The following is a 23,598-nucleotide window of genomic DNA, read 5'->3' on the forward strand; positions in this document are numbered from 1 at the left end:
ACTTTCCAAAATGAAGTCCTTAATTATTGCTAAAAATGTCCAATCGTTAAATTCATCTTTCAAAGATCAACAAGAAGATGTTTAATTTTGTTGAGTATAGATAATGCAAATATTTGTGCAGAAAATAGGCATGTGCCAATGTCAATATTGTGCACTTACTTGAGGTCGATTTTACTGAAGTCTTCAATTCACGTTCCCCAAACCTGACATACTTTGTCCACTATCACTCCAGTACATTCTTTGGTCGATTTCTGATTGGGGTTTCATTGTAACATTCAAGTACATACAGCTACAAAAAAAAAAAAAAAAAAACAAGAAAGATCTTACCTGTGCCCAATATCGAGGCTGCCGTATTCCACCCCACTTGGTCCACTTTGCTGCAGCAAAACTTCTCATATCCCTCCACATCTGACCAAAACATCATCTCTATATTATTCTAGGTTTATAATGATCTTGGGGTCAGACCAGCTCTGTCTCAGTTTAAACCTCCCTGCCTTACACTGTTGTAGTGTGTAATTGCCTGTTTCCTCCCCTGTCCCAGATGGTCTGTCACGGGCGTGTGCAGCCCTCTTCAACGAGCTTCGGAACATGGTGTTCGGCAAGGTGGCCCAGAGCTCTATTCGGCGCATTGCCAAAAATGTCTTCCTCCACTTGCATAGTCTGGATCTGGGCTTCCATCTGAGCCGCCAGACGGGAGCACTATCCAAGGCCATCGACCGTGGTACTCGAGGCATCTCATTTGTCCTAAGCGCCCTCATCTTCAATCTGGGCCCCACGATCTTTGAGATGGGACTTGTTAGTGCCATCCTGGTAAGATTTGTTTTGAGATCCTTCTATGGTGTTCGATATGTCAAATACTAAGAAAACTCTGCTCTCAGCGTTCATTCTTTGTGTAGTCCTTATTCCAATACCCAGCACCTTTCATCACCTTGACACACCGCAGCAGATTGTCAGGATATTAATTCCATAATGTCTCATTTTCATTAGATGAATCCCGCTTTCTTTGGGTGGGCAACCCCGTAGCCCATTAGCGTTGATGTGGAATCCCGAAGCTTTGTTGCAGTTTAATGTCCTCTAGTGTATGCCTACACACACTCATGCATGTGTGTGCACACACACACGCGCACACTTTAAAGACCTGCTCATCTATAGCTTTGTGTTATTATTCCACCCAGGACCATAATGTCAGCTTGGATGTAATGAGGATCGACATCATTGCCCAAATAGCTAAAGTGTTTGCACGATTAGTTCTTGTAGTTTCCCCAACATTTGTAACATATTATTTTGTTGTGGAGTGGTCACAAACTCATTTGTGACTCCAGCAGTGGAGCATGATGGACTACTGTGCTTGCTTGACTTTGTTTCGTGGGGCTCTTATTTTGTGGATGATGGGAGGGGGAAATGATCTGCTTTCATCTTGTGCAGTTCTACAAATGTGGCGGAGTGTTCACGGCCGTAGCTTTGGGTACATTATCCACGTACACCGTTTTCACCATCCTTGTGACACAGTGGAGGTAACATTTATATACTTTAGTGCTAATTTGTACATTGTACAATGTATATATAGATGAACTACTGTTATCTTTTGTTAGCTCGATGGGCAAACGTGCTTGTTTCTTTCTGCACACAGAACTCGTTTCCGCATAGAAATGAACAAAGCAGACAACGAAGCAGGCAATGCAGCTATCGACTCTCTCCTTAACTACGAGACTGTTAAGGTGAGATCACACAGACATAGTGTACTAACCCTAGTTTCAGTTCCTCCTTAATACACCCCTACTTGGTTCATTTTTCTTCTCCTTGCTTAATTCAGGAACTATCAAGTGTTCCACTGGTAGAATTCATTTTACTGTTTCAACTTTTCAGTCCCCCCCCCCCTAAATATTTTACTCCCACACATTATTAGTATTATTATGGAATGCAATCTGAGTTTTTAAAGTAAATTGCATTTTGTGTATATTTGTTGAACCTTTTCAGTATGTTGGCACTGTACTATACAATATATAATACAGATATGCAGTTGTAGAAATTTACTAGCACACATTATGCATAAGAATGTCATTAATTTGGGGCTTTTAAGGATTTATTGAAACCATCTCCGTTAAAGATAGGGTGAGAATCTCGGTCATCCGGGAGGGGCTCAGTGTGGAACCATTGCTCCTCCGCATTGAGACGACCCAGATGAGGTGGCTCGGACATCTGATCCGGACGCCTTGCTTGGTGAGGTGTTCCGGGTACGTCCCACCGGAAAGAGACACTGGGGACAACCCAGGACACGCTGGAGAGACAATGTCTCTCGGCTGGCCTGGGACGCCTCGGGATCCCTCCGGAAGACATTGATGAAGTAGCTGGGGAAAGGGAAGTCTGGGTATCCCTGCTAAAGCTATTGCCCCGCGACCCAACTCTGAAAAGCGGTAGGAGGTGGATGGAACCTTTTTTTTTTTTTTTTTCCTGAAGGGAATGACATCCAGCCTGGTTAGGACATCTTCCTCACAGTACTTAGGACCGGGGTTCAAATCCGGCTGCTCCTGTGAGGAGTTTGCATGTTCTCCCAGTGGCTGCGTGGGTTTTTTTCAGGCACTCCCATTTCCTCCCACATCCCAAAAACATGTCATCAATTTATTGACCTCTCTAAATTACCCGTAGGTCTGAATGTGACTGCAAATTGTTGTTTTTTCTAATGTGCCCTGCGATTGGATGGCGACCAATTTAGGGTGTACCCTGACTCTCCCCCAAAGAAGACTGGCATAGGCTTCAGCACGCCCGTGACCCTAGTGAGATTAAGCAGTCCAGAAAATTAATGGATGGATGTTAATTTGAATGCAATGCCACATTGTTTATGTACCTGCTCCGTTATTATCCTGTAATGACACTCTACCAACCTTGTGTAAAGCAGGGGTACGCAAGGGTACAGCTCAAATAATTGTATTTTTTTTTCTGTCAGTAATGTCACATTTTCTTTAGAGTTGGCCTGTTTTCTAACTATCACGCATCTTTACGTCATTCCATTCTATGCCACATTCTTTGCGTCTTTCCATCATCTGGATGTGTATTTGTAAACTCACAATCCATCTATCTAGCAGGCTCCAAAGCATTTTCATTCATTGCTCTGGATGTATTTTGATACCCGTTATTTCCTTTTCTGTTATTTTGCATTCTGTTTTCCTTTTACATTATGCTCTATTTTGTATCATGTGTGTCAATGTGGCCGGATTTAGCATCACTCTTAGCTGCGAGTGCATATGTAATTAGATCTCCGCCCCCTCAGAAATCTGTTCCACTTTCACAAAAGGTTCGATGAGAAACCTGAGCATGGTGCCTTCTTTGTGTAGCTTCTATTTGTTCTTTGTGCTACTTTTTCCTCTCTTTTTCCGACCACACCCTCAGTCCCCCTGCCTTTGCCTGTATTCCTATGTATGGGATGTCCGTAGCTTCACGGTAGGTAATAAATAAGCAAATTGCCCACTTTGCCAGAGCAGAAAAACAATAGTGCAATGAAACTAATGGAATGTTTGTCAGTTAGTGAGTAATTTGCCCCGGAGTGGAGGAGGGAGTTTGTTATGGCTATGCTGGCATTTTGTTTGCTGCATTTAAGCAATGTTCTTGGAGCAATTTCATGAGTTTTTTCCCTGAAGTGATGGCTTTATGTTTAAATAAAAATTAGTGGCGCTCATATGGATCAGCACTTAGAAGGTTCTCTTTTGGGTAACCCCCCATGGATGTATGTCAAGAATTTGACAGAAACAATTGTATGCTGTCATTTTTCCTCAATTTACACATTTTATCTTTACTTTGCAGTTGTTGATCTCAAGATTATTTGACTTTATTAAGTAGCTCTCTGTGGGTTTTGTTTTATTACCGAACTGATTTCCATTTCAATTACTAACTAATATAAAGATACACACATGAAGTGCTGTAGAAGCCATGCCAGCTAAGACCCAGAATACACAGAGCACTCACTGACAACAAATGCACACTTGATATGGGCTGACAGAAGTGTCTGTCTGACACCATGCTGTATGGTTTCTTAACCTCCAACCCCAGCCACATTTTGTGTGTCTTATTCTCTGTCAATGTAACGCATCTTTTCATCATCAAGCCCTGGGCTCCCTCTGAGTCATTATCTCCATTTCTTTGTGTTTCTCATGTCAGTACTTCAACAACGAGAAGTATGAAGCCCAACGGTACGATGGCTTCTTGAAAAGCTACGAGTCATCCTCGTTAAAAACCACATCTACGCTCGCAATGCTCAACTTTGGCCAGAGTGCCATCTTCAGTGTCGGCCTCACCGGCATTATGATGCTGGCCAGCAAGGGCATTGAAGCAGGTGGGTATGAAGACTACAGTGGTTGTCCCCATATTGCAGCTTTTTTTTTGTTTTTGTAATAATGATCTTTGCCAGAAATGTGGCCTTGCGATTTCCAGTGAGCTGCTCAACTGTCTCTCACCTTAAAGTGGGGAAAAAATATTATACATAAATATTATACACCAACATCAGAAATTTATACCTCTGCTATCCTATGTCCATGTTCAGTTTACATATATGTACAGTGAAGAAAATAAGTATTTGAACACCCTGCTATATTAAAAGTTGTCACACTTAGAAATCATGGAGGGGTCTGAAATTTTCATTGTAGGTGCATGTACACTGTGAGAGAGATAATCCATAAAGAAAAATCCAGAAATCAGAATGTATGATTTTTTTTTTTTTTTTAATGATTTATTTGTGTGATACAGCTGCAAATAAGTATTTGAACACCTGTCTATCAGCTAGAATTCTGACCCTCAAAGACCTGTTAGTCCGCCTTTAAAAGTCCACCTCCACTCCATGTCTCATCCTGAATCAGGTGCACCTTAGTGAGGTCGTTAGCTGCATAAAGTCACCTGTCCACCCCATACAATCAGTAAGACTCAAACTTGTAACATGGCCAAGACCAAAGAGCTGTCCAAAGACACCAGAGACTCGTACAACTCCACACGGCTGGAAAAGGTTGCGGAGAAAATGCCAAGCAGCTTGGTGAAAAAAGGTCCACTGTTGGAGCGGTCAATAGGAAATGGAAGAAGCTAAATATGACGGCCAATATCAATCGGAGTGGAGCTCCATGCAAGATATCACCTCATGGGGACTCAATGATCCTTGGAAAGTTGAGGAATCAGCCCAGGACTACGCGACAGGACTTGGTCAATGACCCGAAAAGAGCTTGGACCACCTTTTCCAATGGTAACTGTTGGTAATACACTAAGATATCATCGTTTGAAATCATGCATAGCATGGAAGCTTAAACCAACACATGTCAAGGCCCATCTTAAGTTTGCCAATGATTATTTGGATGATACAGAGGAGTCATGGGAGAAAGTTTTGTGGTCAGATGAGACAAAAATTGATCTTTTTGGTCATAATTCCACTAACCGTGTTTGGAAGAAAACGAATGATGAGTTCCATCCCAAGAACACCATCCCTACTGTGCAGCATGGGAGTGGTAGCATCATGCTTTGGGGGTGTTTTTCTGTACATGGGACATGATGATTGCACTGTATTAAGTAAAGGGTGACGGCCATGTATTGTGAGATTTTGGGGAACAACCTCTTTCCCTGAGTCACAGCACTGAAGATGGGTCGTGGCTGGGTTTTTTTAACTTGACAGTGACCTGAAGCACACAGCCAGGAAAACCAAGGAGTGGCTCTGTAAGAAGCATATCAAGGTTCTGGTGTGGTCTAGCCAGTCTCCAGACCTAAACCCAATAGAAAATCTTTGGAGGGAACTGAAACTCAGTTCTTCTCTGCGACAGCCCAGAAACCTGTCTGATCTAGAGAAGATCTGTGTGGAGGAATGGGCCAAAATCCCTGCTGAAGTGTGTGCAAACCTGGTGAACAACTACAGGAAACATTTGACCTCTGTAATTGCAAACAAAGGCTACTGTACCAAATATTAACATTGGTTTTCTCAGGTGTTCAAATACTTATTTGCCGCTGTATCACACAAATAAATCATTAAAAATAACATACGTTGTGATTTCTGCATTTTTCTTTTTAGATTATCTCTCTCACAGTGGACATGCATCTACGATGAAAAAGTGCTATTCACCTGAAAATTTCACCAGATTTTGGGAACACCCCAAGTAATCCTTACATTTGTAAACTCAGTTGTCTAAAAATGTGAAAATAAGGATAAAGTATTGAACACATGAGTGAGCAAAACAAAAATAAAAGCATGGAAATCCAAGACAACACCTGAAATTTGTCAATCGTCAAAGCCATCCAGCCCCATGTAAATAAAGCCACTAAGTTTCTACTGCATTGGTAAATTGGTATGAAACACAATTTGTTTTCTCGATGTTCACAAGATTATACTGTATATTATATTATTCACAGATTATATTTACCCTTTTTATGCTTCTACGGTGCTTCTTAATGTTTAGGCACAATGACGGTTGGCGACCTGGTGATGGTAAACGGCCTGCTCTTCCAGCTCTCCCTCCCTCTAAATTTCCTGGGCACGGTGTACAGAGAGACGCGGCAGGCTCTTATAGACATGAACACGCTTTTCACGCTGCTCAGTATCGACACCAAGATCAAGGTAACTCCAGCATAAGTTTGACATTAATTTCTCCACATTGTTGAGTTCATTCACAAGATAATTTTTTATTCTTTTATTTTTGTGTATCTCATCTGTATGCAAGGAAACTAAAGATTGTAAACAAAAGCCTGGAGCTATGTGATGAAAAAGAAAACAATCTGAATACTTTTTTTCAGAAGGCACAGCGTCACTACCATCCATTCATTTTCTCTACTGCTTCTTGCAAGGGTTTTGGGTGAACAGGTTGACTTTGGGTGATAGGCAGTATGTAGTGGTTGGCAGCCAGTCACACAGCACATGTAGACAAACGTTCACGCTCACGTCTCAGCGCAGTTTAAAGAGTTTAAATGAGACTAACATGCATATTTTTGGAATTTGTGAGGAAGCCGGAGTACCCCCTACACCCAACCCAAAAAAAAAACCCAAGTGCGAAGATACGATGCAGTTACCACACAGAAAAGGTGGAGCCTGGATTTGAACCTTTGACTTCAGAACTGTGACGAATATGTGCTAACCAGTCAGCCACCATTGCCACCTCAATCTTCTTAGAAATGTTTTATTTTAATGCAAGCGTGGGAGGGTGGATGTGTTTTGGCTTCATGTACTGTGCATGATCGTGCGTGCTTGTTCTAGTACTGGGCAATATAATATAAATTTAATTTAACTGTACAAATTGAATCCATTCATGGAAACGTTGGCTATATTGCGATATTCTCAGTGTAAAATTTGTACTGGAACCCTTCATGAATATGTTGTTTTTGTTAATGTATTAATTGTGGTGTTGCATAATTGGCTCTACAAAGGGATTTAATAAGATTGAACTGAAGAGCTTTTACTGCGCACTGAAGAAACCTCGAGTCAAAACATTTGAATTGCAACAATTAAACTGAAGTGAAACCTAATGACAAAGATCGGGTTTTCTTTTGACACTTAATATCAGGTAAGACAAATAACTAATTTTGTTTTGCAATATATTATGACAGTCACTGGTGGTGTAGTTGTACATACGCCTGACTTTGGTGCGGCCAGTGTGGGATCGATTCCCACTCAGTGATGGTGTTGATATCTACCCTGCAACTGACTGGCGACCAATTCAGGGTGTAGTCCACCTTTCGCCCGAAGCTGGTTAGGCTCCAGCTCTCCCGTGACCCTTGTGAGGATAAGCGGCTTGGATGATGGATGGATGGATATATGATGAAAAGCTGCAAGAAGCCTGCAAACCTTTTCCTGCTTGTGGTTCTCTAACCCTGGCATGTTGCAAGTGCACTTAAAGTCCGTCATCGTTTGTTCACTGTGTAAATATTGTTAATTCAGATTTGATTTCAACAGGCACACTCTTTGTTTCTCACTTGTCAGTTATTTTCATGAAACTTCCCGAGTCTTGTGCTAGAGGAGTCCACTTAAGTGCAAATGTTTTTTCTGCAGCCTGCCCATCTGAGCGCTACTGACATGTCCAGCAGTCTTCTTCTTTTCCTTTCGGCTTGTCCCGTTAGGGGTCGCCACATCGCATCAGCAGTAATGATACTTATTTTTCACTCATCTGTTCTACTCCCATTTGTGATTCCCCCGGAGAATGACGTAGCCCAGCAAGCCATTACTGACCAAATGCATTATGCAATCTGTTGAACATTTACATCATGTACCTCAAATGATCCACCCCACCCGTGTAACTTCTTCGCAAAATAATTTTGCTTTTTCTGCCTGTGGGAAGGGTGGAGTTCTAATCTATTCATTCTATTCTATATCTATGGGTTGTTTGTATTAATTGGCATAGTGAGATTGTGCTGTGATTCATTTTGTATTATAATCTAGCTACCAGTGGCCCTGACTTTCTGTAATTTTTTTTTTTTTTTTTTTTTACTTTAACTACGGTAACATAAATGTTCTACTCTGCCTCAGCTTCAGGCTTTTGCGTGATTATGTTGCTATTAGTTTGTGCAGAACGGGCTTTCAGTGTCACTGTAAAAACAGGGCTTTATTGGCTACTGACCTTGGCTTTAAATCAGCACAATGCTGAGAGCTGAGCCCATTGTGTATATAAGGTTTTTATGTGTATTGATCTGTCTGTCATCATGAAGACTGAAGAATCAGTCTTTTTTTAAGGCCCCTTAAATCTTCTGATTTTCATTCTTTCCTCATCTTTACAAGGTGTTGCATTGCATAAAGTATATGTATCTCTTTCCATTTCATCATCAGTCAACTTTGTGATTTGCTACAGGAGAAGGATCTGGCTCCACCTTTAAGCATCACACCACAGGAGTCCACCATTCGCTTTGAGGATGTATATTTTGAGTACCTGGAAGGCCAAAAAGTCCTGAACGGAGTGACCTTTGAGGTGCCTGCTGGGAAGAAGGTGGCCATAGTCGGTGGCAGTGGTTCTGGGTGAGTCAAGTTGTGCAGGGTTAGAGATTCAACTCTAGAGGTCTCATAATATCATGTATATGCTTAAAGTCTCTACCCACTGTCATCACTAGGGATTACACGATCAGGATTTTTGGGGCCAATCACTAATCAGAATGTTTAAAAAAAATAAAATAAATAACAGATCACTGATTTGATCTCAAGATGGAGCAATCTGTCTGTTTACATGACATGTACATTTACTGTATATACTTGCATAATGTATACTGAGTACAAATCTTCAAAATGATTCTCCGGCATTTTAGACTGAAGAATGTCTGTAGAACAGACTTGAAAACATCAATGACCTCTAGAGGGCATTCAAGGATTGGCCCCTTACATAAGTTTAGGTCAAATCAACTTTATATCATGACAGACTACACTTGCTTGATAAAATTACTTTATTGCAATTAAAGTACGATAACAAATACCGTTAATTACATGGTCATTCAAACTTTGTTACTGTCCCGCCTATATGGGCGAGTGTTGTCCAGACTTTGTGTTTGTTTAGCTTTTTTTCTTTTTATACAGTTTTAAACCTGTTGTTTGTCTGAGACACCGCAAAGTAGTCCCCCAGGGGAAATGTTTTTTCCCAGGCAAGATTGAAAAAACTTTAATTGCCTGTCAGATAGTTAGTCTTACACCACAAGGTACATGACAAGGCTCAAAATAAATCAGCTTCTGAATTCATATACGACAGCAACACAGAGTAAATGCCTTTTGCAGAGCCGATCGGTGATGTCATTGATCGGATCGATTGGTGTAAAGTCTAGTCAACACTGGAGCGTAAGAATTCTGCTGCTGATGATGAGTGATTCCTTCTCTTCTTTCAGGAAGAGCACAATTGTGCGGCTGTTGTTCCGCTTCTATGAACCCCAGCGGGGGAACATCTACATTGGCGGGCAAAACATCAGGGATGTCAGCCTCGAGAGCTTGAGGAAGGCTATGGGTGTTGTACCACAGGTCTGACATGCACGAGCGCACTACGATCAAGGCGATACAATTTACCAACCATCCACTACACTCAAGTTGTACACTGGACTGAAATCTATTTTTTGTGTCTCATTGAATGACAATGTGGTAAATGAGATTCATTCCATTCAGCTTTTCCTGCAATGTACTTACAGGCCCATCTGAACAGATGGTATACCATTTTTTTTGTCATCTGTATTCTACTCTTTCTCCCTCCGACCATTGTCTTTCTATCTACAGTACTTTTCCTGTCGCTGCGATAACAATATTCGTTCTTAAGATTTCTTTTTTTTTTTTTGTCCACCTTTCTGTTATCAGGATGCTGTTCTGTTCCACAACACCATCTTCTACAACTTGCAGTACGGGAACATCAACGCTACACCAGAGGATGTTTACCAAGTAGCTCGTCTTGCTGGCATTCATGACGCGATCCTCAGGATGCCACACGGTTATGACACGCAAGTTGGGGAGCGAGGCCTCAAGCTGTCGGGTACGCAGCGCCTAAATTGCTGTTGTTTTAAAATATGGCCATTGTACAAAAAGTGACTAAGGAAGCTCTGTTGCCCTCTAACCAGAAAAATGAATATTCAGCATGCCAACCAGAAGGTTGGGTCAGACCTTGTCAAATCAGTCAACTTTTGGCGAAATTCACCATTTTCTTCAGGTGGACATGGGCCTGGGTCAAGTTAGAGGCCAATGCAAAATTGCAAAGAAAAGAGGCAAATTTAATTTCAATCTTAAATTTGTACATTAACATGTACTTGAGCGCTGTAAATAAACATTTCTCTGGATAAAGAAAATCTATATTGCCTTATTGTACTCTTCAGAGTCTTCTAAATTGATAAGTTTTATGTTCATTTTTATTAAGAATTCTCTGCGATGGCCCAGGGATCACCAAAGACCCTGGGAGGAAAAAAAAGCAAAATTATTATATAATTCTATTTAATTTCTGATTTAATTTTCGAATTATTATATAATCATTTTCTATATTTTATTTTTTTGTCATCTGCTGTTTGCACATCTAATAAAATTTGTTGAATCTTTATGCATAAAAATGAATAATATGAGCAGTGCATTTTAAGTTTTAGTTTTTTTAAATGCTGTTATCCCTAGAAGGTTTGTTCAAAAGGATTAGAAAATCTGAAAAAAAAATCATAATGTGGAAAGCAGTGTATTCCATTCACTGGAGGCTTCAGTCTTATAATCATTATATTATTATGTCTATACAGATATGCCCAAATGTTGGCATGAGAAAATCACTCAAGAATGTAGCATCCACAGAGATGTCAAACGTTACAGAACGTCCATATTTTGTCGCGGAAATAACTGAACCTTGACTCGTGTCATGTGTGTGACACTGATTGTTCCAGACTAAACTTCTGTTTTATATTTGATTTTTGTTCAATTTTCACTTATACTGAATGTCAAGGATATGTTAATCTTAGTTTGTCAAATTCACACAAAGCTCATGGAAGTATAGGCTTCAAACGTCCTTCTCGAGATTCACAATTACTGGCACAGTTTTCAAATGCCTCTAAAACCTGCATGCATTCAAATGGCCACACATTCGATGTAACAAAGGCTGAGTCTGACGCAGGGCTCAAGTCTCTTGCTGATTTTTCTTCACAATTAAAAGTCCTCTTGTACCCGTCATGCAGAGTTATTGCGGCGGTGCGTTTTCTCTCTCCTTGAGGTGATTATCTGATTAGAGCAGGGGGAGACCTTTCGCTCCTAATTTTATACCTAGTCGCTGAGGTCTGTTGCGTCGTTTCGTGACGTTCATTGTCTCATTTTAGGTGGGGAGAAGCAGCGTGTCGCCATTGCTCGCGCAATACTGAAGAATCCGCCCATTCTCCTGTACGACGAGGCCACATCATCTCTGGACTCCATCACAGAAGAGGTGCAGGCATACATATTTAGCAAAACCAACACCGACTCAGTCATTTGCCAAAGGTGCACATGATAAAGTGAACCCCCCACCTCTCATTCACAGACCACTGCACATATTCCCCTTTGCAACCGGGCGCTGTTTCCTCCTCCTTAAGCCCCAGCTCTGCTTAAACCCCCTCAGTCTTTGTAAATGTTACGTTTAATGAGAAAGTTCAGCTTACGATTTCTGCTCTAGAATGTAAATAGAGGCAACAAAGACCATGTTAATTAAGATTTCTTGGTGTGTGTGTGTGTGTGTGTGTGTGTGTGTGTGTGAGGGCATACTTGCGAGTTAACATATATTTAAACATTGCATTGAGAAGCATATGAGCGCTGATATCCATTTGTAGTATTCGAGTGAAGTGAATTGCATCTGTACCTTGTCTTCATTTGTCTGTGATTGTTTTTTTCTGAAGACCTCCATTAGTGAAAAATTTCAGATAAGACTGCTGAAGTTAGAAGGCAGATGTTAATAGAAATACTTGTTCTGCTTTCAGGCCATCCTGAGTGCAATGAAGGAGATGGTCAAAGACAGGACGTCAGTGTTCATCGCTCACAGGCTTTCCACAGTTGTAGATGCCGACGAGATCATTGTGCTTAGTGAGGTATGTAGTTTTGATGTTTTGCGTCATACGTTTTTCCAATTAGTAAAGTTTGCCATACCTACTTAACAACCAATTGGTATAAAAAAAAACAAAAAAAAACATTTGCAGGACATGCCACGAAAAACCTTATTTGTTGTCTCCTTCCTCAAATTTTCTGTCAATGCCACAAGGTGGTGGCAAGACAGGATGATGGTCTGACTAAATGAAGCTCATCCCCTCACTTCATAGTACAGTAGTGCCTTGATTCTCGAACACAATCCATTCCAGAAGGTTGGTTGAAAACCAAAATGTTCGAAAACCAAAGCACGTTTTCCCATTACAATGAACAGAAAATGAAATAATGGGTTCCAAGCCTAAAAAAAAGTTTCTTGAAGCATTTTTTTTTAGCTTTTCCTGATAATAAATTGCATAGTAGAAATATATGTATAGTTTAAATACTTTATATAATAAAATTATTTAAATGTATTTTTTTGCTTAAAATGTATGCTTTAGCCTAGTAGAGTATGCTAGGCTGGCAGTGCATTGCCGGAGCTGTACCGACTCGGCCCCCAGCCTTGTAAACCTTTTTTTATTAACAAAAGTGCAGAATAACTTTAAACAAGCAATAATGGGGGGGAAACAATTTTTTTATTTGTACAGAAAGTACGTAACGTAAAAAAAAAAAAACTTGCAACTAGAGGTAGGGTTAATGGAACAAAAGAAAAAAGCAATGCAAAACAACAGTTTCAAATGTCTTTGGTGGGGGTGACTGCCCCTTTTTCACAAAGAACAAATCTGTTTATTTCTGCCATCTTTTAAGCACTTTTCTGAAGTGGCTCATAACATCATCATTAAAATTTGGCAGTTGCTGTGACGGTATCCTTGTGTGTCAGAATGGTGCTACCATGCCATACTTGTTCAATAACTCAGAAACACGCACACCAGATTCGTGCTCAGCACACAACCAGCAGTTCTACTTGCCTTCTTTGGAGCCATGATCGGGGGTTAATGTTGCTCAATTCGAAGAAAAAAAGTCACTACAGTACTGGAAAACATTCGCGAGCAGAGGAGTGTGTAAGTCAACAGGTTGCGCCCCGCGGTCGTGTGCGTTACGTCTTTTCCGCTTTTCTCGGGGGTGTGTTCTAAAGCACAATAACAAATCGTCGTGGGTCAGCTGGTCGGGGTGTTTGAATACAGATTTTTTTGTACGAAAACCAAAGCAAAAGAATCTCAAAATTTTCGTTCAAAAACCAAATAGTATGAAAACCAAGACGTTCGAAAACCGAGGTACCACTGTACCTTGGAACCTAAATGCCACAAAATACCATCCCAGCAACATGTTTATATAAAACAGGGTTTTGACCTGAGCACCAAAACGAATAGGTGCTTTTCAGCAAATAACAAATGATTGGTTCCATTTAAAAATAATAGTAATAATCTGGATTGCAAATGCTGCGGTACACTGTGTGTGTGTGTGTGTGTGTGTGTGTGTGTGGTGTGTGTGTGTGTGTGTGTGTGTGTGTGTGTGTGTGTGATTGTGTGTGTGATTGTGTGTGTGATTGTGTAAATATACTGTATATGTACCTTAATTCCCGGCCTACAGAGCGCACCTGGTTATTAGTCTCCCCAAGTACATTTGTAAAAGAAATACCATTTGGTACATACATATGCCGCAGCTGTGTAAAAGCCGCAAGTGACCACATTGAAACATGAGATATTTACAAAGAAAAATGGTACACAGAGAGTTTAACGCTAACGCAGCACTAACAGGGCCGGACCAGTAAAAGTCACTTCCTCGGCACATATATTCCACCTCACGCTTACCTTTTCCTCTAGAGTGTCCCCTTGCGGCTGTTAGGAAACAAAAAGGCACAAATTATCCGCATCACCGCATAAACCGCAGGGTTGAAAGCGTGTGTGTGTGTGTGGGGGGGGGGGGTCGCAGCTTATAGGCTGTAAACTACGGTACTTTATTAATAGCTACTTCAGTTCACGTTTTTTGCTTGATGGTCTGCACTAAAATCACGTTCTGTTTGTCCTCCCTGCTCATATTGAAGATTTACCCTTTTTTTGGTAGCATTAATTAACCGACGCTTTGCTTAAATTGTTCTGTAATGAACTTGCATTGGCAGGAGAACATGAGAAAAGTGTGACAGATCTCTGCTAGGATACATTGTATACATATTGTGTTGTTGGATGCTCAGCTCAAATCTTTGTGAGACAGACGGAGTCAAATACAGAGGAGTTTTAAAAATGATATGCATTATAAATGGTGAACACTGTCATGTTGCAGAGTGTAAACAATTTTTATCTGCAAGATCGAATTTCGAGTTGGGTACTGTCATGCGGAACTATACCCAGAAATGACCTTTTATGCGCCAGCACTCCGATTATCACGTCACATTTGTGGAATAACAATTAAATGGAGTAATTAATCAGCATAAGGTTGTCTGGGATGTTGGGCAAAATCATTATCAGTTACAGACCGGAAGTGAGAATGAGGCACCATTAGGGAGCTGCGTGTTACCACGGTGCTCCATTGGACTGGGTGAGCTGACAGATTGCAAAGAGCGATGGACTTTGCATGTGCCATACTATTGGTCTGCCCCACGTCATCTGTTATTTTTGCACCTTATTAAGCAATTTAAAGTGGTGAAAGTAACTGGAGAACAAATCTGTTGATGCTCTCGAGTGCTCCGCTGTCTGAGAAGTATTGTAAAACTCCGCCTCTTCCCACACGCTGACACACCTTTTCACTGAGGCGTGCGAGCGCTTTTGACCGATGAGGGTTCACGGCGAGGTGGCCTTGGCAGCACGACAAGGACAAACTGTCACACGGCCACGCTAGCGTAAAGCTCCCGGCGCCGGCTGGCTGTGTGTCATGTGTAATGTCTGTGTCATACGGATGTGGCCGGTGAGCGAAGCCTGCGCTGAGGTGGACAGATGGATGGAGCCGGCTCCTATACCATATTGATCACTCACAGTGTAATAAATAGCTGATTTTTTTTTTTTTTTTTTGTATCAAATTGGGTTTTGAACGTTTTTGTTTCACAACGATGTATAACAGTAGGGTGAGTGTAAAAATGTCGATTCATAAGGTATTGCAACACTTCCCCCCGCAATGCAATATCGATCAGCAAATCGTCAAATCAATTCAACTCCTGGAAGTCGGGGAGGGGGGGGATAAGAGTGGACGTTTTCAAATGAACTATTAAATGTAAAATTTTGTTGTCAATATACATGGATAAATTCTCTTTTGTGTTCTCTGTTTTACTGTAGACTGCAAGTTCAAGTTAAATATTAACAGCTTTTCTTCTCATTTGGGGAACTCTGCTCATGAGTCTTCCCCCACAAAAAGTGATATTATTAAATGGTTTCCAATTTTTTGACAATGAATGACGGAGAGCAGCCACTAAGGAATGCGCTAATAGTGTGATTTAATAAGTTAAATGTTTTGAAAGCTTGTGGTTGGTCTAAAACTTTTTAAAAACGTTTTTATATAGTCTTGCAATTGCCAACATTCTATAAGCTACAGTGAAGAAAAGTATTTGAACACCCTGCTATATTGGAAGTTCTCCACTTAGAAATCATGGAGCGGTCTGAAATTTTCATCATAGGTGCAAAGCCCGTCTTAAGTTTGCGAATGACCATTTTGATGATACAGAGGAGTCATGGGAGAAGGTTTTGTGGTCAGATGAAACCAAAATGGAACTTTTTCGTCATAATTCCACTTACTGTGTTTGGAAGAAGACAAATGATGAGTTCCATCCCAAGAACACCATCCCTACTGTGAAGCATGGGGGTGGTAGCATCATGTTTTGGGGGTGTTTTTCTGCATATGCGACTGGACGACCGCGGCCATGTATTGTGAGATTTTAGGGAAAAACCTCTTTCACTCAGTCAGAGCATTGAAGATGGGTCGCGGCTGGTTGTTTCAACATGTCAATGACCCGAAGCACACAGCCAGGAAAACCAAGGAGTGGCTCCGGAAGAAGCATATCAATGTTCTGGCGTGTCCTAGCCAGTCTCCAGACCAAAACCCAATAGAAAATCTTTGGAGGGAGCTGAAACTCTGTGTTTCTCAGTGACAGACCAAAAACCTGTCTGATCTAGAGAAGTTCTGTGTGGAGGACAAAATCCCTCCTGCAGTGTGTGCAAACCTGGTGAACAACTACAGGAAATGTTTGACCTCTGTAATTGCAAACAAAGGATACTGTACCATATATTAACATTGGTTTCCTCGGGTGTTAAAATACTTATTTGCAGCTGTATCACACAAATAAATCATTAAAAAAAGTCTTAGATTATGATTTCTGGATTTTTCTTTTTAGATTATCACTCTCACAGTGGACATGCACCTACAATGAAAATTTCAGACCCCTCCATGATTTCTAAGTGGGAGAACTTGCAATATAGCGGGGTGTTGAAATACTTATTTTCGTCACTTTATCCTCCTGGGGGTCACTACACACACAAACAAAAGAATCTCTCTTTCCTTCTGATGCTATAGAGATGGGACAAAAAGGTCCAGGTGAGAAGAGAAAATCCTGCGATATGTAAAGGTTGTCCTTGGAATCACTTGTGTTCTTAAAAGAGCATCAGCGTGAAACCTATCAGCGCTGAAGTGACATTTTCCATCGACGCTCCCAGTGCTGATGAAATAAGTGGCTCTTTTTGTGCCGCTTCCAGTGAGCACGTGTGTTTCCAGAGTCAGATGTCGGGGATTAGAGGGTCGCGGGGAGGAGGCATGTTTTGTGTGTGATGTCGCCATGGAATTTGCAGGTGTCGCCTGCAGAGGACCGCCCAGGGTGCTCATTAAAAAGCGTGCGTGCTCATCTTGGGCTCACTAAAGATAACACCGACACCTCTGCATGTTCATGGGAGGTGGGGGGGCGCCTTCATTTGTGTTGGACTGTGTGGGAGGCGTGCATGCCGTGCCGTGTGTATGTGTTTGTGAGTCAGTGTTTTTGTGCGAGAAATGCAACAGTTGTTCAGGAGGCGTGAGGGATCGTACGGGGTGGGGGCTGGCTCTCTGCAGAGTGTGTGGTCAGTATTGGTGGTCATGGAGAGATTATTATTAAAGCTGTAGTCATTATGCCATCTTTTCAATACCATGTGTTGTGCGCTTGCAGCCATTTTGATTTGGGCTTTTTTTTTGTGGTTTTTTTTTTTGTTTTGTTTTGGTGGGACAGGGAAGAGTGAAAGAGCGCGGCAACCACGAAACCCTCCTCGGCACGGCGGGCAGCTTGTACGCCGACCTGTGGAACACCCAGAACAGCAGAATCCTGAACGGCATCAACAGCGCCAGCCAGCCGCGGCCCGACCCCCTCTCCCAGAAGGAGGAGGAGAGGAAGAAACTGCAGGAGGAGATCCTCAACAGTGTGAAGGGTTGTGGGAACTGCTCCTGCTGAGAGAAGCTGTCACCTCCGAGTGTCATTACCACCCCGCACAGATGGTGGAAGCTGGAGTCCCCAGTCTATGTGGTATTTGAGGGAGGCCAAAATGGGGGGCGGGGGCCCATTATGCATCCTAACCATGCCTCCAGGGGCGCGGCCATGCTTCCTTTTCCTCCCACTTCTCCTCCTCTGAATAAATGCTCTCGCCGGCCAAGTTGAGGAGGAGCGTAGCAGATACTGGACGGTCTCCAAAGCTTCTATATGTCAGTTTCCTCAGCTGAAGCCAAGAATGAGAGACCTTGCATATCACATACGTGCACGCTAGACATCTGACAAACAACATGGTCACATCCACTTCCTCGTCTTCGCTTCGCATCCTTTGGGGCTTATTCACATCTTTCTCTGCACTGGGAAAACAGTGGCGATTACACGTATGGATGTACATATGATCTCCATACTGACTCAATATGTAGGGCCTGATTTGAAAGAGGTTTTACATTACTGGTAATTTTGCTCTTTTTTTTTTTTTAAATAAGTGTGTGTACATAGATATATTTCTATGTGTTGACAATCCAAACTAATTTTATTTCCTGTGTTTGTCTTTCTTCACATTGACACTTCAAATGTCACAGTCTTGAGTGAAATACTTAATTGTTGCAATTGTCCCCATTGAATTCATCGACTATAGGTGAATGTTTGGAGTTGCGAGGGCACAAAAGTGTCTCCCGAGTGAATTAGCAGAATGTCACGGCTGCATTGGTGTAAAAATAACACCGCAGGAACGCGAGGAGAGCGACTTATAAATGATGAATGTTTTTTACCACAGCGTGCGCCACGTTCCAAGGATTCCTTTGGGAACATTTTGCAGTAATATCCTTTAGCCTTGATGCAGTTATTGTGACGAGAGTCGTCTTTATTCTAACTGCAGTTAAATGTGCATATTGATCAGAAAGCATTGACGCTTTTGCCTCGGTGTTAACGTTTAAAAACTGACGTGTACATCCTACGTTTGCGAGGAGTGCTTTGTTGCTGTTGGTGCACACTGTTTGAATCCCCCCCGGTATTGTTTATATTAATAAAAATCGTGACGTTCTATATAGCCATCTTGTGTTTTCTTGCACTGTGTGATCACAATGCTGATGAATAAAGTACTGGCAGTGCACAACTGCCTTGTCTGCCACCTAAGAGGAGCCCCAGAAACCTGTTAGCTTACTAACTACTGGCTGTTTAACGTTTCTTCTCACTACATAGAAAGCCCGTGACGACCCACTTGGCTATCTATATTCAAGCCAACAAAGACTTTGGGCGGATATATAGAGCTCGTGCACCAACGTCATAAAATCACGTGACTTTTGTTTACCTCGCCATATTGCCGGTCAAACAAAGCATTGTTCAATGCTAAGTCAGTTGGAGACACACGAAAATATGTCTCATAGCACGACGCCCAGAGTCCTGTCTGATACCGTTAGACATTTAGAAGGTGAAAATAAATGAAGGTTAGTGGAAAAATTAGATAAGCTCGGCATAGAGGACCCGTATTTAATGCCAAAGTCAATGTTTTCGCAGATAAGAAAGTGGACTGTTAATTTGCTTCTGTTTGTCTTGGACAACAGGATCTACACATGTATCTGGTGATGAAGCCGTCGAGATTTACACAGAAGAGTTTGAAAGCGCAGAAAAGTCTGGACGCATACAAATACTTTGCTGGATCTGTTGTCAATCAGGAATAAATCCCACATAGTGACGGGTTGACTGCTCGTGAATGCGGAAGTGTTCGACCACACGTTAACCTTTGCCGGAATCCATCTTGTCTTTTCAGCTAGTATTCAAGGAAAAGAAGAAGATTCAATACAAATACCAATATTTAAATAAATGACCCCTGGTTTTACACAAACTCGCATTCATTAACTATGATTGGGGGGGGCAGAAAAAAAAAAAAAAGAGGACGGAGTCGTCTCGACGGAACATACATGGAAGCGATTGCAGCCGCAGGTCTCGAGTACTGTGAATATTCCCCGCCGGTTCAATGTCTCCCACAATGTCGAGCAGCTCTGTTTCACCGGCGATATGGTGCCGCGAAAATGGTGACGTCACGTGCACGAGCTCAATATCTTTGCGTCTCAAACGTAGTAGTTTGTTGGCATAAGAAAGATGCTAGATGAAGTAGCATCCATTTTTCAGTGGAGACACCCATAGCGTCTTCGAGCAGAGACAACAATTCTATATACTTAAAATATTTATTTTAATCATTCAAATTTCGGCAGGTTTGTTAAGAACACTTCTCTCTGGCACGTCAAATTTAGAAGACATTTCTACTACAGGGATCTTAAAAAATATATCTCAATACTAATTTAGAAACAGTTTTCAAGGATTACATGCAAATATGTTGTACTTTAAAGTTGAATAGGGCTAAACCGTACTTGGGTTTTTCAACCGTATTGGGATTCTTTCTCGTACCACTAGGGGGAGTCGACTTGCCACACTTTGTCAATCACTGTGTTAATCGTTTGACAATCGTGGAGTGGAAACTTTCCCCAAAGATTCAAACGCCAACTCTTATAAAACCTGTTTAGTGGTGATAAACATTCACCACCCCTCCCATTGTGTCCCCGTGCTCTCCTTTGTTTCTTATTCTGAATGTGTCAGCCAATGGATGAAAGAATTGTTTTTTGATTGCACTTTATCACTTTAACTTGAATTTTAGTGTGTGCATAGCCTCACCTTAAAAATTATGATTTGATTTTCGTGGATCTGTGGTTAGTCCTTTTGTCCTTGTTTACCGTACATTTTTATTGTGAGGTTTTTTCCCCAACAATGCGCATGAAGTCGGTCAGTCTGTCAACGATTCGCAGGCTGCTTTTTCTCCCCTGTCTAATCCTGGCTTTAGTCCTAATGCCAACCCAGTTTTTGGTGGATTTTACCATCAATAACACTACGCTTCTACGACAGAAGCTGTGATACTTGAGTTTGCTGTGGCCAAATCTCTTTAAAATGTATCATCTTGTTTTTTTCGGATTAACGCTCCCTTCACACATTAGGCTTGTTTGTAGTTTTCGGCTTTTTTTTTTGATATTTAAACTTTTAAAATGTCAGATTTATATATCATGAATAGAAAAATGTATTGTAATACATCTGAGTAGTAGAAAAAATGAAATCTGAGTGCTGTAGGCCTGTTGAATGGCGGTTGTGGCCTATAACATCTCTCGTATTCAACTCATGGGAATAAAGCAACTGAAGTGCATCAAGCGATCGCGTTATCCTCACATACGAGGACAATACCGAATGTTTTACCAAGATAGAGTTTTAAATTGATTGATGGTGTATCCGGGTTTTATCACGAGGTGATGGCACCGTAATCCTGGTGGACACAGAATCGCCGGATCCTTCTTCAATAATGGGAAATAATAAAAACTAACATTCAAGTAAAATGTCAGCCCGAGCGTGATGAGCCCCCCGCCACCTCTTGACGCATGAAAATCGACTTTGATAAAGCCTCTCCCTTAAAAGGAAATCAAGTGCATGATTACTGTCTGGATGGCTCTCCTTTCATGCGTTAGATGTCCAGGCACACGAGATGATGGTAACGGCGTCCTTCTAATATAACCCAGGAAGAGATTATGAGACACTTCATTAGCGACTCCCAACAGTGACTGCCCCTTAAAGGTGACTCGCTAATTATCCAGTGAGCATCATTCACTATGATCTACTCTGGTTTGTGTTTGATTTGCTCAAGGACATAACACGGGGAAGCGTTGACGTTTAGCAACCTTCTCAGGGTGTCGCTTGCATTCCGCTTATATTCAAAACAGGCACAAAATCTGTCATTTGGTGGCCCTTTTATTTTCGTACTGCGAGCTGTATGTCTGCATTTAGTCACGAGTCAATGAGGGAGCCGGCTCTGTTTAGCATGCAGCGTACTGCACGTTACGACTACCGGTACACTAAGGCATCTCATAACATCCGTAATGTGGACCACAGCAGGAGCACCAGACCCTCATACACGCTGTGACCTTCTGCTGGAGGACAGATTTCAATAATTTTGCTATGCAGAAGGGATTGCTATCCTCCTCTTGATCCCATCTTTCTGCCAATATCGCACTAATCCAGTGCTTCTCCAACCTTTCAGACCAAGTACCACCTAAATAATACTCACATCCCTAAGTACCTCCATCATGACAAACATGAAAAGAGAGTAGCCCACAGGTGTCAAAGTCAAGGCTTGGGGACCAGAACCGGCCCGTCACGTGATTTTTGTGGCCCCCAAAGGCAAATCTAGCGTATCAAATTCCATGATTCTTGTGAAAATCGCTACCAAAATTTTACATTGTTCTTTATCATAAATGATAACATTGGGGTATTACAAGAATTTTAGTGTTACCAAACATAAATAGTTGAAAAATTAATTCCCCTCGATTTCTGATTCAAAAACTAGCTCATACATTTCGTGTTTAAGACGATGAGGCAATTAAATGTTTTTAAGGTATCACCATCATAATGGTCAAATCGTAAATACAATGCGGCCCGTGACAAATATGAGTTGGACACGCTGGAATAGCGTATTGGAACTAAGGGTCAGTCAAAAACAAGATTTTAGTTTTATTCTTACAAAGTACATTTAATATTATTGTTAGAAAACTTCAAGCTGTTTATTTCCACTCGCAACTGAAGTTTATTGTGAAACTAAACATTAAATTTTAAAAAATTACAGCAGATAGATTTACATATACATAGAACAGTTTTTCAGTCCACTATCTTAATACTAATGCAAATTAACATCTATGCAGCGGTGCTATAACCCTTTAAGCAATGGAGTCAACACAAACGGTGCAGCAACGCATGTAGAAAGATAGTCCTCACAGTTATGTACTCTATAACCTCTATGAACAGCTAATATTAGTTATGTGCTGATCAACTGAGAGGACTTGAGATGACTCAATGAAGAGTATATCCGTCTGTCTTGAACTGCCCCTGGTGGCCAAGGCAGGCACATCAGAAAGAACAGCATAGTGGCTACTATGTGGTGACAACCCGCTGGGCTATCTATGTTCAAGCCACCAAAGACTTTAGGCGAATATATATCCTCGTGTCTCAAACATGTAGAGGTTTGTAGGCATAAGAAAGATGCTAGATGAAGTAGCATCCATTTTTTTCAGCGGACATGCCAATGGTGTTTTAGAGCAGGGACAAAAATTTTAGATACTTTATATACCTATTTTAATCATTCTGTCACGGACCTCCAGTGCGTGGCTGGACCCAAATCCAAGACTCCAAGACGCGAGCATGATGTTAGTCGTGGTTTATTCAAGGAACGGGGTCATACACGGTGTAAGAGAGAAGAAGAGAAGGCAGAAACACAAAACGCTCAGCAAAGACGGGATCAAAAACGTGAAGCGAGGTCTGATGACAAGGAGACAAACTAGGAAACATGGACTAGGACTTGACTATGAAACATAAACTAAGACAGCACTAAACTGTGGTGGCACAGAAACGCTGTGACAAGGATAGTTCAACACTAGACTGTTCTCAGCGGTGGAGATTCCTGCTGTCAGTGAATACAACTCACTAACTCAGGGCAACGACCTGGCAAATACCAGTGACAAAAACTCCAACTTAAAGCCAGGGTGTCATCCCTATAAACATTCTAAAATAGATACTGTAATGAAAACTACATGTAACATTATTCACTTCAATGTCTATACGAAAAAAATAAATGTGAGCGGAGAGCGCGTCATCCATGTGC

At 41.5% G+C, this 23,598-nt stretch overlaps 1 protein-coding gene across 1 annotated transcript in view; it reads left to right on the top strand.

The window, feature by feature from the left end:
* abcb7 (ATP-binding cassette, sub-family B (MDR/TAP), member 7) overlaps nt 1–18,953 on the top strand; it is a 30,410-nt gene extending 11,457 nt beyond the window's left edge. The window contains exons 6-16 of the mRNA XM_061834361.1: nt 542–810; nt 1,426–1,514; nt 1,631–1,718; nt 4,153–4,327; nt 6,420–6,577; nt 8,796–8,959; nt 9,811–9,940; nt 10,268–10,439; nt 11,746–11,849; nt 12,376–12,483; nt 17,655–18,953. Of these exons, the coding sequence (XP_061690345.1) occupies nt 542–810; nt 1,426–1,514; nt 1,631–1,718; nt 4,153–4,327; nt 6,420–6,577; nt 8,796–8,959; nt 9,811–9,940; nt 10,268–10,439; nt 11,746–11,849; nt 12,376–12,483; nt 17,655–17,873 (1,676 nt within the window). The 3' untranslated portion in view covers nt 17,874–18,953. The remainder of the gene's footprint in view (nt 1–541; nt 811–1,425; nt 1,515–1,630; nt 1,719–4,152; nt 4,328–6,419; nt 6,578–8,795; nt 8,960–9,810; nt 9,941–10,267; nt 10,440–11,745; nt 11,850–12,375; nt 12,484–17,654) is intronic.
* The last annotated feature ends 4,645 nt before the right edge of the window (nt 18,954–23,598 follow it).

Source organism: Syngnathoides biaculeatus, chromosome 11 (assembly GCF_019802595.1).
Source record: "Syngnathoides biaculeatus isolate LvHL_M chromosome 11, ASM1980259v1, whole genome shotgun sequence".
Classification (NCBI taxonomy): domain Eukaryota; kingdom Metazoa; phylum Chordata; class Actinopteri; order Syngnathiformes; family Syngnathidae; genus Syngnathoides; species Syngnathoides biaculeatus.